Genomic DNA, 15,183 nt, shown 5'->3' with positions numbered 1-15,183 from the left:
ATCCATCTTTTTTGACAATCCTAGCAAAATGAATTTCTATCTTATTTACCTTCTTGGGTTCTATCATAGCCTCTTCTCAAAGGTAAGAAGGAGACTAGAAGTATAGTCAGAAGTAGGTAGGTGAGACTCAGGAGAGCTCAATGATGGAGAAGCCTCATTCAGCAAGTGTTTAAAGAGACTCATCAACTGTGCTGTTGGGAAGCAGCCTTAGGAGGACGGAAGTAAGATGGCTCAGCTGCCTGGCCTCCCCATCTTAGCCCTGTCACTGATAAACTGGACAGTCCACACCCATTTTTAGCTCCACTTTTCTAATTTGCAAGTGAAGAAATTAAATTAGCTTGTGTCCATGGTTTCCATCCCTATTCTGAAATTTGAGATTTTCATTTTTCTCTTTGGCACTGGATACAAATAACTAAGATTGACACTATGACTCAATAATAAATGTTTATAATCCAGAATCAAATACACTAAAACCCTAGAGACAGAAGAAATTAGTCATCCCATTCTCTTTCCTACTCATTTGATTATATGTAAACTAAGGTCCAGAGAGCGACCATAAGTTCTGTGAGGGCAGAGACTATCTTGTTAATTGCATGCCTGGCACACTTTCAACAATGTCTGTAGAATGAATGAATACTCTTCCTCCAAAGTCATCAAGCCTGGAGGAGAGGAAATATCTTTACTCCTTCCCTGGAGATAGGGAACAGATAACACAGAAGCCTCAGGCTGCTTCTGGCCCCTGAAGGGATGGTGCTCTCCAGCTAGAGAGCCAGAACAGAGCCAGGAACACTTTCTCAAGGCTGGTGATGCCAGCGGCACTTGGCCACAAAGTGGGCTTCTACTGGAGTCCTCCATGCTGGGCATAATGAATCACAATGTGTCAATTACTGCATTCTGTTAACAAGTTCGATCTGCCTGTGCATGGCCAATGAGTGTCCTGCAATTTGTCACAGATTTGCAGTTATAAATATGAGGCAGAGCAAGTGGGACACGGTATTTTAAAGTATTTCAGGCAAAAATACTGGTGGTTAGTTTGGTTTTGTCAACTACTGGCCTCAGTGATCAGGCAGCAGCAGGATGTAGGGATGTTCTGTCTCCTCTCTGGGGAAAGGGTCTGTGTCTTGGGCATCCTTTCCTAGCCTGACACAGGAAAAGTTCACATAAAAGAAAGAAATACAACAATGGCTTTCTCTAAGTATTGAATAAAATGGGGCGGAGACAGAGTGGTAATTTAAAAAATTATCTTCAGCATGGTTAATGCAGCATGGTCATCTGGTCACTGGCACTGAAGTCACACAGGATTCAAAATTCAGCTCCACCTTACAAGAACTGTATGATCTTGAGTAATCTCTTTAATTTTTTTGCAACTCCATTTCCACATTGACAAAATTGAAATAGTACAACTACCTAGCAGAGATATTACAAGGATTAAATAAGATAATGCATTGCAAACCCTGAACAGGGGCTGGCATGCAACACATGAGCCTCCTACTGTGTTAGAGTTGTTTTCTGAAGGCATTCTAATCTCTTGAGGAAGTCCAGGGCCAAGACATTAGACAAACCCAGACAAGACCCTTTGTGTCTTAGATATATGTGTGGATCATCCTCCAGAGATTTTACAGTGCAGATTACAACTGTAGTCATGTGAGGATGTCAGAACTGCCCTCCTCACCTCACACTGGCTGCGTGAGAAAAGTGAGGAAGCATCCTGGTGCGAGGGGAGGCTGTTCATTTCTCAGGCAGCACCGCTGCAGCCCCTGACCTACTTTCTTACTAAAAATAGCCCTTCTTAGGTCACTGCCGCAAATTGAATTCCGCTGCTTCACTGCACTCTGTAAGCAGGTGGGTGGGCGCCAAAGCACATTTGGTGATCCAGAGCCTCTGCTTGCCTGGTGCACTGCTGCCCACCAAGGATGCTAATCCTTCACGCCTGAACAGAGGGCAGGGCATGTTTGTATATAGCAAAGGCTGGCCCTGCTGGAAGGTCTCTGTTTGGGGGTGAGGGTAGCAAGGGGCAGTGAAGGGAAAGTCTAGTTCCTGCTTTGAATTCTGACAGAACTGAACTGAAATATGGGCACCACAGTATTCTTGTTATTTGACCCCAAGAAAACCACAATTTTTCTTTGCCTCAGTTTCTTATCTGTAAAATGGAGATAATAAAACTAGTTTTAATGTACTATACAGATTTAAAATGCTGTACAAAAGCTGTCCATGTCACAGAATTTGTGCTCAATAATGAAACTAATATGGTTCTTCTCCATAGTCTGGCCTGCTAGTTCTATAATGCTCTCATATTGAAGGCTCTTACAGGAGGGGCAACAAGGGATAAGAGATCAAACCAGAAACTAGCATGTGTGAGGCCCTTGGTTGGATCCCCAGCACTGCCAAAAAAAAAAAAAAAAAAAACCTAAACCAAACCAATAAAAATCTAGAAAGACTGAAAAGGACCTCAGAAGTACTTAGGATAAAGGTTCTTAGACATACATGCCTATAATCCCAGCTACTCAGGAGGCTTAGGAAGGAAAATCACAAGTTTGAAATCAGCCTGGGCAATTTAGTGAAAACTGTCTCAATAAAGAATAAAAAAGAGCTGGGGATATAGCTCCGTGGTACGGTGTCCCAGGATTGAATCCCCAATACTGCAAATAAATAAATAAATACTCAATCAACATGTATTGAGCACCTATTAAATTCCAGGCCTTTGCTAAGTACTGGGAATTTAATTATATGCTTCAGACCCTCCAGAAGCTCCCAGTCTATGCCAGAGACAAAAATAGTTAAGAAGACTATGACCCAATACAAACATGTTAGAGCCAGGTTATAAAGCACACAGGAACAGGGATGAAGGAACAATTGATTGCATCTAGGAAGGCAGGGAAATCCACAGAACTAAATTGGAAGAAGAGGTGTGTATACCCGTTGGACAAGAGGGCAAGGGCATTTCAGGAGGACTGAACAGGATATATGAAAGCATACAGAGGGACAGGTATTTATCAGAAAACATCCTTAAAGTAACCATACTGAGTGGCACAAAGATAATTTGTTTAAGAGGTTGAAGCCAATGACAAAGGGTTTGAATAACATCAATAATGCTGTCTATACTGGGTAGTATGATTCTTCCCAGTACTTTCTTCATATCTGGTTTCTTGTTTTTGCTTTTACATGACCAATGCTATTACTTAGTAATGCAATATTGCTTAATAAATATAAAAAATTAATCAAGCAGATGGGATATAATTTATTCAACCCCACATGTTGGATAAATGTAGGTAACTCCTAATTTTATTAAGGTATAAAAACACTGTGATGGACATCTTTAAAAGCTTTTCCCACATTTATTTTCCTTCCTCCCTTCCTTTATTTCCCTTCCTCCCTTCTTTTCTTCTTTCTTTTATTTGTGGTGCTGGGAATCAAATTCAGAACCTCCACCATGTTAGGCAAACACTCTTATCACTGAACTATAGCCCCAGTCCAGTTTTTTCTACGTTTCATATTTTTCTTTAGGACAGAATTTCAGGATATGAATTAGTAAGTGAAAGTGGAATCAATATCTTCAAGGCTCTTGATAATCACTCCAAAATGTTTTCCAAAAGTGGCCCAACTGTTAACTGTTTTTTTTTTTTTTTTTATAAATGAGGAGGTAAGGTCCAAAGATGTTACATTGACTTACCAAATCACAATGTTGAACAGGAGAAGAACCAAGTCCAGTGCTAAGAATCTAATTCCCACTTCAGTGCTCTTTCTTCTGGAATGAGATCTATTTCAGTCAATGCCTCTGATCATTAACTCTGTGTATTTTAAGGTAGACATGTACTCGAGTAGATGAGAGTACTATGTACTATGCACATATGGAGTTTTAGAGGTGAACCTATTTTTCCATCCTTATCATGTACGTGTGCTCCTATACCAATGGCGATTTTTGTTCTGGCTAAGCTAAGCATATGTTACACTGTCTTACCCCGACACCTTTAATCCTAAATGAAATGTTTCCTGTTCTTATGTGTAAATTTTAAGCATATTTTTAAAAACCTGACCTACATGATACTAAAAGCATTTCTAGGCCGTGGGCAATTACTATCAATAAATTCACATATGATATTTATTTTATTGCTTTGCATTATCTCTTGTATTGGTATAAAATTAAGTTTCACCTACAGAATAGAAGCTTCATCAGGCTTCTGTTATTAGAAAGGGATAAATAAGTCCCCTACTCCTTAAAGCTAATCAGGATAGACTTACTTCAAAAAACACACTTCTAGAGTTTTATGGCTCAAGACAGGTCAATTCAATGCCTTAAAATATCTATAGTAGCAGGCATCTTGGTAGGTCAAAAAGTTTGCTGGACTAGGAGACAATAATCATAACTTCCAGGTGCTGAGGACCTGTCAAACCTGGCACAATGGTAATTTAGATAAGAATCCTTAAAATAACCCCATTTAAAGTACTCCTGTTTCTCTCCTCTCCCCTCCCCTCCCCCTCCCTCTCCTCTTCCTCTCCTCTCCCTCCCCTCCCTTCCCCTCCCCTCCTCCCTCCTCCTACTCCTCCTCTTCTTCTTCTTCTCCCCCCCACCAGTCTCTCTCAGCTGGGAATCAACCTCAAGGCCTCATGCATGCTAAACACACACTGCATCACTGAACCCCTCAACTCCTAAATTATCCCTATTTTACAAATGTGAAATCTTGGGACCTGAGAGATTGTGGAAGTTGCACAAAGTCAACTATATTAGTAATGGCAAAACTAGAAATTAAGGGGCTGGGGTTGCGGCTCAGTGGTAGAGCACTTGCCTTGCACAGGTGAGGCACTGGGTTCAATTCTCTGCACCACATATAAATAAATAATTAAAATAAAAGTCCATCAAAAACTAAAATAAATAAATAAAACTGGGAATTAAGCCCACATACTTCTAACTAAAAACAATCTATTTTTCTGCTTTACTACATCTCAGTAAATGTCATTTCAGTTCTAGTACCACTACTATCATATATGACCCCAACAGGACATTTGCACTCTCTGAATCATAGCCTCCTCACTTATGAGACAGGATAATTATCTTCCTATACTGTCCTTTATGCTCTACACAGCTACACCCACAGTGCTGTTGCCATGATTAAGTAATATAATGAATGTAAGAGATCCAGACATATGTACAGATTGTTACAAGCATCCTGAACATCACAACTGATCATTCTGAAGATGACTGGACATCCTTCCAAGATCCTTTGTCATTTAAGGAGAATTTAAGTATACTCACTAGGCAGCCCCTTCTAGCATCAGAAAGTGAATGGCTACAATGCATTTCATAATGACTTTCAGTAAGACCGGAAACCAAGAGGTTAACTTTCTGAAAAAAAATCCATTAACTGTGTTCCCGGTATCAAGGTATCAAGACTCCCCAGAATATTTTTCTGCTTTGTCACTCATTTGTATACCCAGTTGCCCTCATCTTTTACTAGCAACTTGTTTCTAGAAAAGCAGGATTCCACAGAAGGGATGTGGGCTTGAATTCCATCATCAAGGGGTCAGTGGGTTTGGGGCATTTATTCCAGCTTTCCAAAGGCTTCTGGAGAAATTCAGACCTGGGCTGTAGTTCACATTCTGCTGCTGACTAGGTGTATAATATCGGGCAAGACACTTGACCTCTCTGCCTATTTCCCTTTATGTAAAATAGAAATAATACCTATCTTAGACAAGTTAATTAATGTCCCTGGGTCAGTACTTCTTCTGCCCTAAAATCAACATCATAATTACCATGTATATATAATTTATTATGTGCAAGCCCTATGCTGAGGACTTCACATGTATTCTGTCACTCCTCCTTACAGTTCTGTGAGATGGCTACCAGGAAACATGCATGCTGAAGAGTTCAGTAATGTGCTCCATGGCTTTTATGTTATAGAGTCAGGATTCAAACCCTAGTCTCCCTAATTTGAAATTCAATGTGTGTAACCACTAAATCTTATTTCAGAGAACTGTTTCAAGGAAGAAATTAAGTAAAATTTATTATTACATGCTTCCTGGGTGACTGGTGTCTGAAACCCTCTTCTCTAAAGACACATAGTACAAAAAGGCTTTACAGAGCCTATGAACCCAAGGCCACTCTGTGTGAGTGTTATGCATTTTAGGAAGGGGAGGGACTTGTCCTGAGCAGGGGACACTTACTGCCATGCTCCCCAGATTCATAAAAACAGCCATGCTGTGAACATGGGCCAGGTTTATGAATGAAATTCCTCTTAAGTTTTAAAAGTCAGAAAGTTGAAGGTGGTTTAGCATTGAGAACCCTGCTAAAGACTGTAGTAAAACTCACAATCATACATTATCAGAGATTTCCTGGAGCTGATGGTATCCAAGGTGACTGAGCTGGACACTAATGAGAAAAAGATGTGACTGAGGAGGCAGGACTACATGACCCCCAACCCCCACTGCTTACACAGGAAGGATGAAGGGACAAAGAAGAAACCACATTTTTTTTTTTTTTTAAACCTTAGGCTGGATTGAACTAAAAATAGAAATGTGATTCAAATGTCTATTACCAAGTTCACTGCCTTTGCACTCTGGAAACCAGGTTCTTTTCCCCTCCATCAAATAATCCCCAAGATCTCATTCCCACAGCCCAGAGACACAGAAAAGTAAGAATTACTGAGTCCAATGAGTGCCTGGCATCATGCTGGGACCTCACACCCAAGATCCTATCTCAGCTTTACAACAACCTAGGAGTAGGGGCTGTGTTTTACAGAGGAGAAAACTGAGGCCCATTTAGATGAAATGACATGCCCAAAGTCACTCAGCTAGTAAATGGCAATGCTAGGAGATAAATGAACTCAGATGAGTGACTCTGTAACCCAGGCTCTCTCAAATACATATGCCTGCTACAAAGAAGGGGAGCTTTATTTTCAGCTAAGAGAGTGATGAAAGTAACCGTGCTATCCAATTTACCTTATGGCTTTGGGAAGGACTCAGCAGAGCAGCCATTTGAATGATTCACTCCTGTGACTGACAAGACTTCTCTTGGTTACAGCTGCTAAATCTGCTACTCCCCACCCCACCCCCTCCAGTTGGCTCAGGAGATACAATTATTTATGTAAGAATTTCAGTGGCCTTCTGCCTTAAGGCATGATTATCATAGGCTTTTAAGTGACTAAAGGGGTCATAAATCATAATAAAGGCCAAAAAGAGTCAGGGTCAGGGAATATAAAAGAAGAGAGGATACTCTAAAAGCAGAGAAGTGGCCAAATGCAATAGCATAGCTCTTTTAGTGTACAAAAACCCTTCCCTAACAATTTCTTCATCTGATCCTCATGTCACTCTGGGAGGTAGAAGTCAGTATCTCCATTTCATAGATGAAGAATGTGAGGGTCAAAAAGGTCTGAGGTCCAAGGTTAGACAGAGACTGGAATAAGAACCTACATCTCCTCATTCCCACCAAAGGGCTTGCCCCAACCCACTCACAGTACAGAATGAGGACAGAAATCTTTAAGAACTATCAGGAAAAGAACTCTGTAGTCTTGCTCCCTGTACACAAGGCCAAAGATGGGAAAGTGTGAACACATCCTAGAAAGGCAGCACAGAGCCTGGAGCTGTGGGTTTAGAAATCATAACATTTAAAAATCCTTAGATATCAATTAATTACGTGATCCTGGGCAAGTCACCTAGTCTCTCTACCTTGATCTTCTCCTTTGTAATATGTAGGTAACAATACCTACATTATATGGTTGTTGTAAGGATTCAATAGGGATTAAAACAAAAAAACAAAAACTACCACCACAGTGCCTGGCACCAAGGCGGACACTTGAATGTTAGCTGTCACTGTTTTCATCATCACCATGAAAAGGTGCTGGCACATAAGAAGTGCTCTGGAAGCTGGGCCTGGTGGCACATGCATATAATCCCAGCAACTCAGGAGGACTGCAAATTTGAGGCCAACCTGGACAATGTAGCTAGACCCTATCTCAAAAAATAAAAAAAAACAGGGGCTGGGGTTGTGGCTCATCAGCAGAGCTCTTGCCTAGCACATGTGAGGTCCTGGGTTCAATCCTCAGCACTACATAAAAATAAATAAATAAAGGTATTGTGTTCAACTACAAGTAAAAAATAAATATTAAAAAAATAAAATAAAAAATAGGTATGGGGCTGTAGTTCAGTGGTAAAATGCCCCTGCGTTTCAATCCTTGGTGTTCTCTCTCTCTCTCTGAGAGAGAGAGAGAGAGGAAGAGGAAGAAGAAGGAGAAGGAGAAGGAGAAGGAGAAGGAGAAGGAGAAGGAGAAGGAGAAGGAGAAGGAGAAGGAGAAGGAGAAGGAGAAGGAGAAGGAGAAGGAGAAGGAGAAGGAGAAGGAGAAGAAGAAGAAGAAGAAGAAGAAGAAGAAGAAGAAGAAGAAGAAGAAGAAGTAGTAGTAGTAGTAGTAGTAGTAGTAGTAGTAGTAGTAGTAGAAGAGGAAGGAAGGAAGGAAGGAAGGAAGGAAGGAAGGAAGGAAGGAAGGAAGGAAGGAAGGAAGGAAGGAAGGAAGGATTGATTCAGCAAATGTTCATTCCCCTTGTTCTTTCTTTTGTCCTCTTTTTCCCACACCTCCCAGGGCACCACACCCCTGCTAGTTATCTGTAAACCTATTGAGAGAGTGCTTGTCCCAGGCAGCCTACCTGGGTTGGCCTTATTTATGGGCAGTGAATACTATAGTCACTAATCACACTTTGTGCCATATGCTTTCAGGTCCCTCCCCAGAAATCAGCAATTCTATCTTGGTTTTTCCTCAGGGAGACAGAGCCTTAACATGTATGGGGCTCTTATGGAGAAACCTCCTCTTGCAATGGCTTCTTGACATTTAGGGAGACAGCATTTAGGGTGAGTCAACCCCCAGCAAAAGGTGGCCAGGAAAGCAGTCTTTGCTCTGGACCAAATTCCTGTAGGAGTAGGAATAACTGCCAAACAGACAGGTTGATGTAACGTTATTGAAGGCACCGTACAGCAGGGCCACTTGGTAGAAACACTACCTATATATCTATGAAGAAAAGACTGTAATTAAGTAACTCTGCTTCATTAACCTTTCTCTACAGAAACAACTCCCTGACCTCTCTATAGAGCTAATTCCCCATTCCAACCAGGTAGCTCTATGTGGATGTACCAAAGGCTCACAAACTCAGCTACATTGTAAAATATATTTATCGCCTTACCCAAAACCTACTCTTTCCTCTCTTCGTGTATTTCCCTTACCAATTATGACACATCTACCTCATCTGCCAAGCAGAAAATTACGTACCTCATCCTTTTTTTTTTTTGAGAGAGAGAGAGAGAGAGAATTTTAATATTTATTTTTTAGTTTTCGGCAGACACAACATCTTTATTTGTATGTGGTGCTGAGGATTGAACCCAGGCTGCATGCATGCCAGGCGAGCGCACTACTGCTTGAGCTACATCCCCAGCCCCGTACCATATCCTTGATCTTATCCATTCTTCCCCAACCTTTCTCAACCACTTAATCCTGACAAGCGAACTCTTTCAAATCTCTTCCCTACTCTCTACCTCTGCTGACACTGCCTTAATTCAGGTTCTCATGGTATCTCCCTGGAGACAATACTCTGGTCTCCCTACTTGCCTCTTTATTTCCAGATTCCCTCCCTTTCACCTTGGCCTTCATCCTACCCACAGAATAATTTTCTTAAAATACAGATTGGATCATGTGATAGTTTTATATACAGTTTGTACCTGCCCCCCTCCTTTTTTTTTTTTTTTTTAATCCTTAGGATTGAACCCAAGGCCTTGTACCTGCTAGGCAAACACTGAGCCACATCCCTGGCCCTAGTATAAAATTTTATTTTGAGACAGGTTCTTGATAAACTGTGCAGGCTGGCTTGGAACTTGTTATCCTCAGTCTCCAAAGTAGGAGGGTACAGATGTATGCCACCATGCTCAGCTGTACTCTGATTAAAAACTAACAATAATATATAGATGCGGCTATGCAGGTTTCATTTTGTTTTGTTCTTGTTACTGAGGATTGAACCTAGGGGCACTCTGCCATTGATCTACGTATATCCTCAGCCTATGTTTGTTTTTTGATTTATTTTGAAACATGGTCTCACTAAATTGCAGAGCTGCCCTCAAACTCGTGACCCTCCTGCCTCAGCCTCCAGAGTTGCTGGTATTATGGGTATGTGTCACCATCCCCAGTGCTGTGAAGGTATTTTATAGATGTGTTTGACACTACAATAAGTTGACTATGTAAAAAATGATACTAGGGGCTTGGGTTGTAACTCAGTGGCTTTCCTAGCATGTGTGAGGCACTGGGTTTGATCCTCAGCACAACATAAAAAATAAATAAAATAAAAAATAAAAAAATTATACTGGATAATCTGGTGGGCCTGATCCAATCAGGCAAAAGGACTTAAGGCATGGGGTCTCCCTGACTGCAGTGTCAGCTCCTGCCCCTCCATTTCCTGCATGCCCTGCTTGACAGTTTGCTCTATGGATTTCAGACTTGCCTAGGCAGTCTCCATAGTTGTGTAAGCCAATTCCTCACATTAAATGTCTTAATTTATTTCTCCTACTGGGTCTGTTTCTCTGCTTGAACCTGAGTTGATATACCCTGACTTTGAAATAATATTCTTATTTGGGTAGAACCTATTAGACTGGTGAAAATTGATAGCTGGGCCATGCAAGGCTTTAACAAGGATGCAGAGACACAGAAATCTTTGTTTACTGCTGGTGTCATGTGTCAGGCATTAAGCTCAGTCCATTACAAACATTATGCCATTTAATTATCACAATAACTCTTTTTTGAGAATTCTCATCCTTTTTATTGAAGAGGTTCAAAGAGACTATAATTCACTACAAAATGGCAGGGCTGAGTTTCTTTCATGAACTTAGCATTCCCTCCCCCAAAAATCACATCAAATTCACTTGAAAATTATAATTTAACAGTATTTATTGAAACTATGATGTTCTATCTTACTTTTTATTCATATTTATTAACTTTCATTTCCAACCATAATTTATATTTTTTTACAATGATGGGCTGTATGGATTTGGAAGGTGTCACAGATTCAAATACTTCCTTCTGAGGACATATGCCTGAAGCATAGGGTTTTGGACTGAGTGGTAAAAGAACTGTTTTCTTAGTCTGCTTGGGCCTCTCTTCTGCTGGCTCACAACTGGAACATAGCCCTGCTCCCTCTAAAACTTGAGTATTTCATTTATAGATAAGGAGAGGGGACAGATGGCTTCTGCAGTCCTTTCTAGCTCCAACCCACTTTAATTCTATAAACCCAATATTCCCAAGTTCAGCATGGCCATATGCACTTTATGTGCTCTCTCTCTAATGAACAAAGGTGATTCTGCAATGTGAGCATACAGTAATGCAGTAACTCAAGACCCTCAAACCACATCCCCACTCCTGCTCTCAAACTTCCTCTCTGGGCCCGTTTTACTAACTATCTTCAGACTACCCCACTGCCTGTCCCACTGACAGTTTAAAAGCAACATAACCAAGAAGCTCTTCTCCATTCTGCCATCATTTCTGGCTGGCTCCCCTGTGCTTTGGCCTTTTGGCTTTTGACTAGGAATCACCCAGTCAATCAATCCCAAGACTTATAATTTCTACAACTAGGACTTTTTATTTTTACCCCCAATTAAACATTACTTTGTTGACCTCACTTCCCAATTCTTATTTAGAAGCTGATTTTGTTATCCTTTGAGTATATAAACAATCCTGTGCCCCTTCTATGCCTTCAAGGGGACAGGCTGATGTTGGAGCTTTCAAATGGAACCACAAAGAGACCCCTTTGCAGTTCTCATCAACCAATTACTGAATAATATGAGAGACTATCACTTTTTAGTTATGGACACACCTCTTTGGATACCAAATTCCTTATAAACAGAATACCCAAAATAATATTCTCCTTGAGAGTTACTTACCTTCTCTGTTTCTTAGTTTTTCATCTGTGAAAAGAGTATATTATTGACCTTACTAATAACATAAAAAAATAATGCATATAAAGAATATAAAACCAAACATGGACTAATAATGTCAATTATTACTGTTGTTATGGCTCAGTAAATAATTGAGAGTTGATAATCTATTGTGTTGGCTTCATGGATGCCTCTTTCTCCTGACTCACTGGCCAGCCACCCACAAAGCCAAGTTATCATAGTCATTAACTTTTTAAAAAAATAGAATTGAGTTCATATAACAACCCCTTTGGGAAACTTTAAAAAAATCAGGAAACAAAAGGAAACAGGTCTAAATTTCTATATAGTACTGGGCTGCCTATACCAAAATTGATGAGATGAGGCAGTAGAGGAAATGGAGAATATAATTAATCTAGTGTCATAGTAGTAGAAATCACCCAGAAACAAGCCAAGTCAAGGGTACCTGCGGAATCACTGTGACAAGAGTGGGGATCTTGAGAGTTCACTTCAAAAGTTGCTGATGCTCTATCTCTAAAGGGGTGTGATGTGCTGGCTAGAATCATCACTTATGGGCTATAATTCTGGGCTTAATTTCTAATTTGCTGTATCACTTTGAGCAAATAATATTTTTACTTCAGTTGTAATTTCTTCTTCTGTGGGAATTAAACCATTCCTGATGTTCCTCCACTGTCTATAAAGTCTATGGTTCAGTATTACCAGGCTTCCCTTCCCATCAAATCACCAAGATAGCTAGCACAGTAACACAGGCCTGTAATCTCGGTGACTTGGGAGACTGAGGCAGGAGGATCTCAAGTTTGAGGCTAGCCTCAACAAATTAGCAAAGCCCTGTCTCAAAATAAAATAAAAGGGGGTAGGGAAATAGTTCAGTGGTAAAGTCACAGCGCACACACACACACACACAAAAAAAAAAAAAAAAAAAAATAATCAGCCAAGACTCTGCTTCTCTCCCTTGGAAAGGAAAGGTAGTTGTTTCTCACAGTAGAAGCTTATTAATCTTTCCTGGCCATCCCCTTCACTTGGCAAATTAAATTTTTAAAAAAGCATCTTCTAAGAACTCTACATAATTTTTTTTTCTTTTTGCCTTCTTTCTATGTAATGCTGTTTGGTAAAAATTTCTGCAAGTTGGCTCCCAATTGATCATAGTAAATTCCCTTCATATGCAGAATTTTTTTCAGAAGTGCTACCTGAATAAAATGAACACACTCATAAGATCTTCCAATATAAAGGCCACAGTACCAAGGGTTCAGCTCCGGGTAGCTTCCTTTCTACCATATTGTGAAGTAATTCAACTTCCAGCCTGCATAACAGTCTCTGCACCAAAACCACTTCCTCTGTCCTTTTCAGCTATGGGCTTCAAAGAGCTACTAATGGAACTTTACATTATTCAGGGCAGTTTGATCCTGTGCCTTTCTAATTCCTTCCAAAACCCTGTTAAACCAACTGGAAGAGAATAAAGAAGGTATGAATCCACCAAGAAAAGAAGAATGGAAGAGGAGATCACAGCAAAGAGCAGAGCTCAACAAAATTCAGATGAATAACAAATAGATGAGGTAAAGTGACTTTGCAGAGAAGAGCAGGCTGCAGCCCAGTACCTGGAAGGGGACAGTGAAAAGGGAACCCAGTTCTTTTGCAGAACACTGAAAGCCTCAGGTCTGGGAAGCATCCTCTGAATGTTGGGTAAGGATAAGGCTGAAATCAGAGGGGTTGAATGAAAATACATTTATGAGATAACTAGATGCCCAGATTCTTCCCAACACAACCAGGCAACCTATTTCTTGCTATTCCTAAAGGAGTACTAGACATTTATTCTCTGGAGAAACTGACCCAGGGAGGTCGTGGACTCAGGAAAAGCAGACTCACTAGAGGGCGGGAGTGAAGATAAGAATAAAACAAATGGGTTAAGTGACAGTCTATATACTAGATGATGGGACTCTCCCCCCAGCTTCCTCCCTGTTATGGTTATGAAGGCCTTAACCCAATCAGTGAATTAATCCCCTGATGGGATTAACTGGGTGGTAACTGAAGGTGGGTAAGGTGTGGCCGGAAGAAGTGGGTCACTGGGGGCATGCCTTTGGGGTATATATTTGGTGAGCTGAGCTTAGTCTCCCTCTGTGCTTACTGATCATCAAGTGAGCTGCTTCCCTCTGCCACACTCTTCCACCATGATGTCTTGCCTCACCTCAAGTCCCTAGGAATGGAACTGGCTGTCAATGCACTGAGACCTCTGAAACTGTGAGCCCCCAAATAAACTTCTCCTCTAAAATTGTTCTTATCAGGTCTTTTAGTCACAACAACAATAAAACTGTGACTAAACACTCCTTCCATTTTGCTCCAGAAAGTCAGTGTCTTGGCATATACACTCCAAGACAGGAGATGGAGAAAAAGTCCAGAAATATTGACCCCTGGAGGTCTACCAATGAAAAACCTCCCCACTATTCCAATCATTTTATAAGCAAGTCTGGCAGCCAATGAGCCCTGTTCATGCATAGTCTCTGTGTTTCCTCTTTTAATGACAGCTTAAAATCATTAGATCTTTAAAAAGGAAAATCTCTCTATCAGTCAGGGTCTCAGCAGAAGACAGAACCTCAAACTAGGCAGCAGAGTAAAGTTTAATAAAAGAACCAAATTTAGAGCTAAGATCAATATTTAGTATCTCAGTGCTACTAAATAAAGCTAGAGTTTTACTACCTCTAAGCCTGAAGAAGGGAAAGAAGTAGTTACCAGAACTGGATAGGGTGAAGTTATGAAAAGGAAGCCCTGTCTTAAGTTTTAGAAGAATATTTCCATTAGTATATGTCTGTGTCGCTGACTTGAAAACACAAGAGCAAGAGAGATGACAAAGAGAGCCATATGGAAAGCAATGTGAAATACCAGAAAGAGCACCAAAGTGAGTCAGAGAAAACAGAAAGAGACACGCTGAATACCTACTCTGCGCCAAGAGTTTTTCCATCAACCACATGCTTTGCTCCAATGACAAGCACTTAGAAAAGCTAGATAAGAAAAGCTTGGATAAGAAACCCACAGTTCAGAGAAGACAGCAACCTTGCCCGTGGTCACAGAGATAGTAAGTAGCAGAGCTGGAAAAGAAAACAGCTTTCTAACTCCAATCCTCACGTCCTTTATACTATGTGTTATGGTTTGGTTATAAGGTATTCCCTCAAAAGCTCATGTGGCAATGTAGGAATGTTCAGAGGTAAAGTCATTAGATTTTGAGAGCTATAACCTTAATGTGTGGATTAATACATTTGATGGATTAATCATCTGAATGG

General features: G+C 40.6%; 1 protein-coding gene across 3 annotated transcripts in view; it reads right to left on the bottom strand.

Moving 5' to 3' along the window:
- Sergef (secretion regulating guanine nucleotide exchange factor) overlaps nt 1-15,183 on the bottom strand; it is a 219,560-nt gene that overhangs the window by 56,663 nt on the left and 147,714 nt on the right. For 2 of the 3 annotated variants that reach the window (XM_026398989.1, XM_077797522.1), the window contains one exon: nt 11,900-11,923. The exons of the other annotated variant lie outside the window; for it this stretch is intronic. In XM_026398989.1, coding sequence (XP_026254774.1) covers nt 11,900-11,923 — 24 coding nt within the window. The remainder of the gene's footprint in view (nt 1-11,899; nt 11,924-15,183) is intronic. 3 annotated transcript variants of the gene reach the window in all.

This window comes from Urocitellus parryii, chromosome 4, assembly GCF_045843805.1.
Source record: "Urocitellus parryii isolate mUroPar1 chromosome 4, mUroPar1.hap1, whole genome shotgun sequence".
NCBI lineage: Eukaryota > Metazoa > Chordata > Mammalia > Rodentia > Sciuridae > Urocitellus > Urocitellus parryii.
This window is presented reverse-complemented; position numbering and strand designations above follow the sequence as displayed.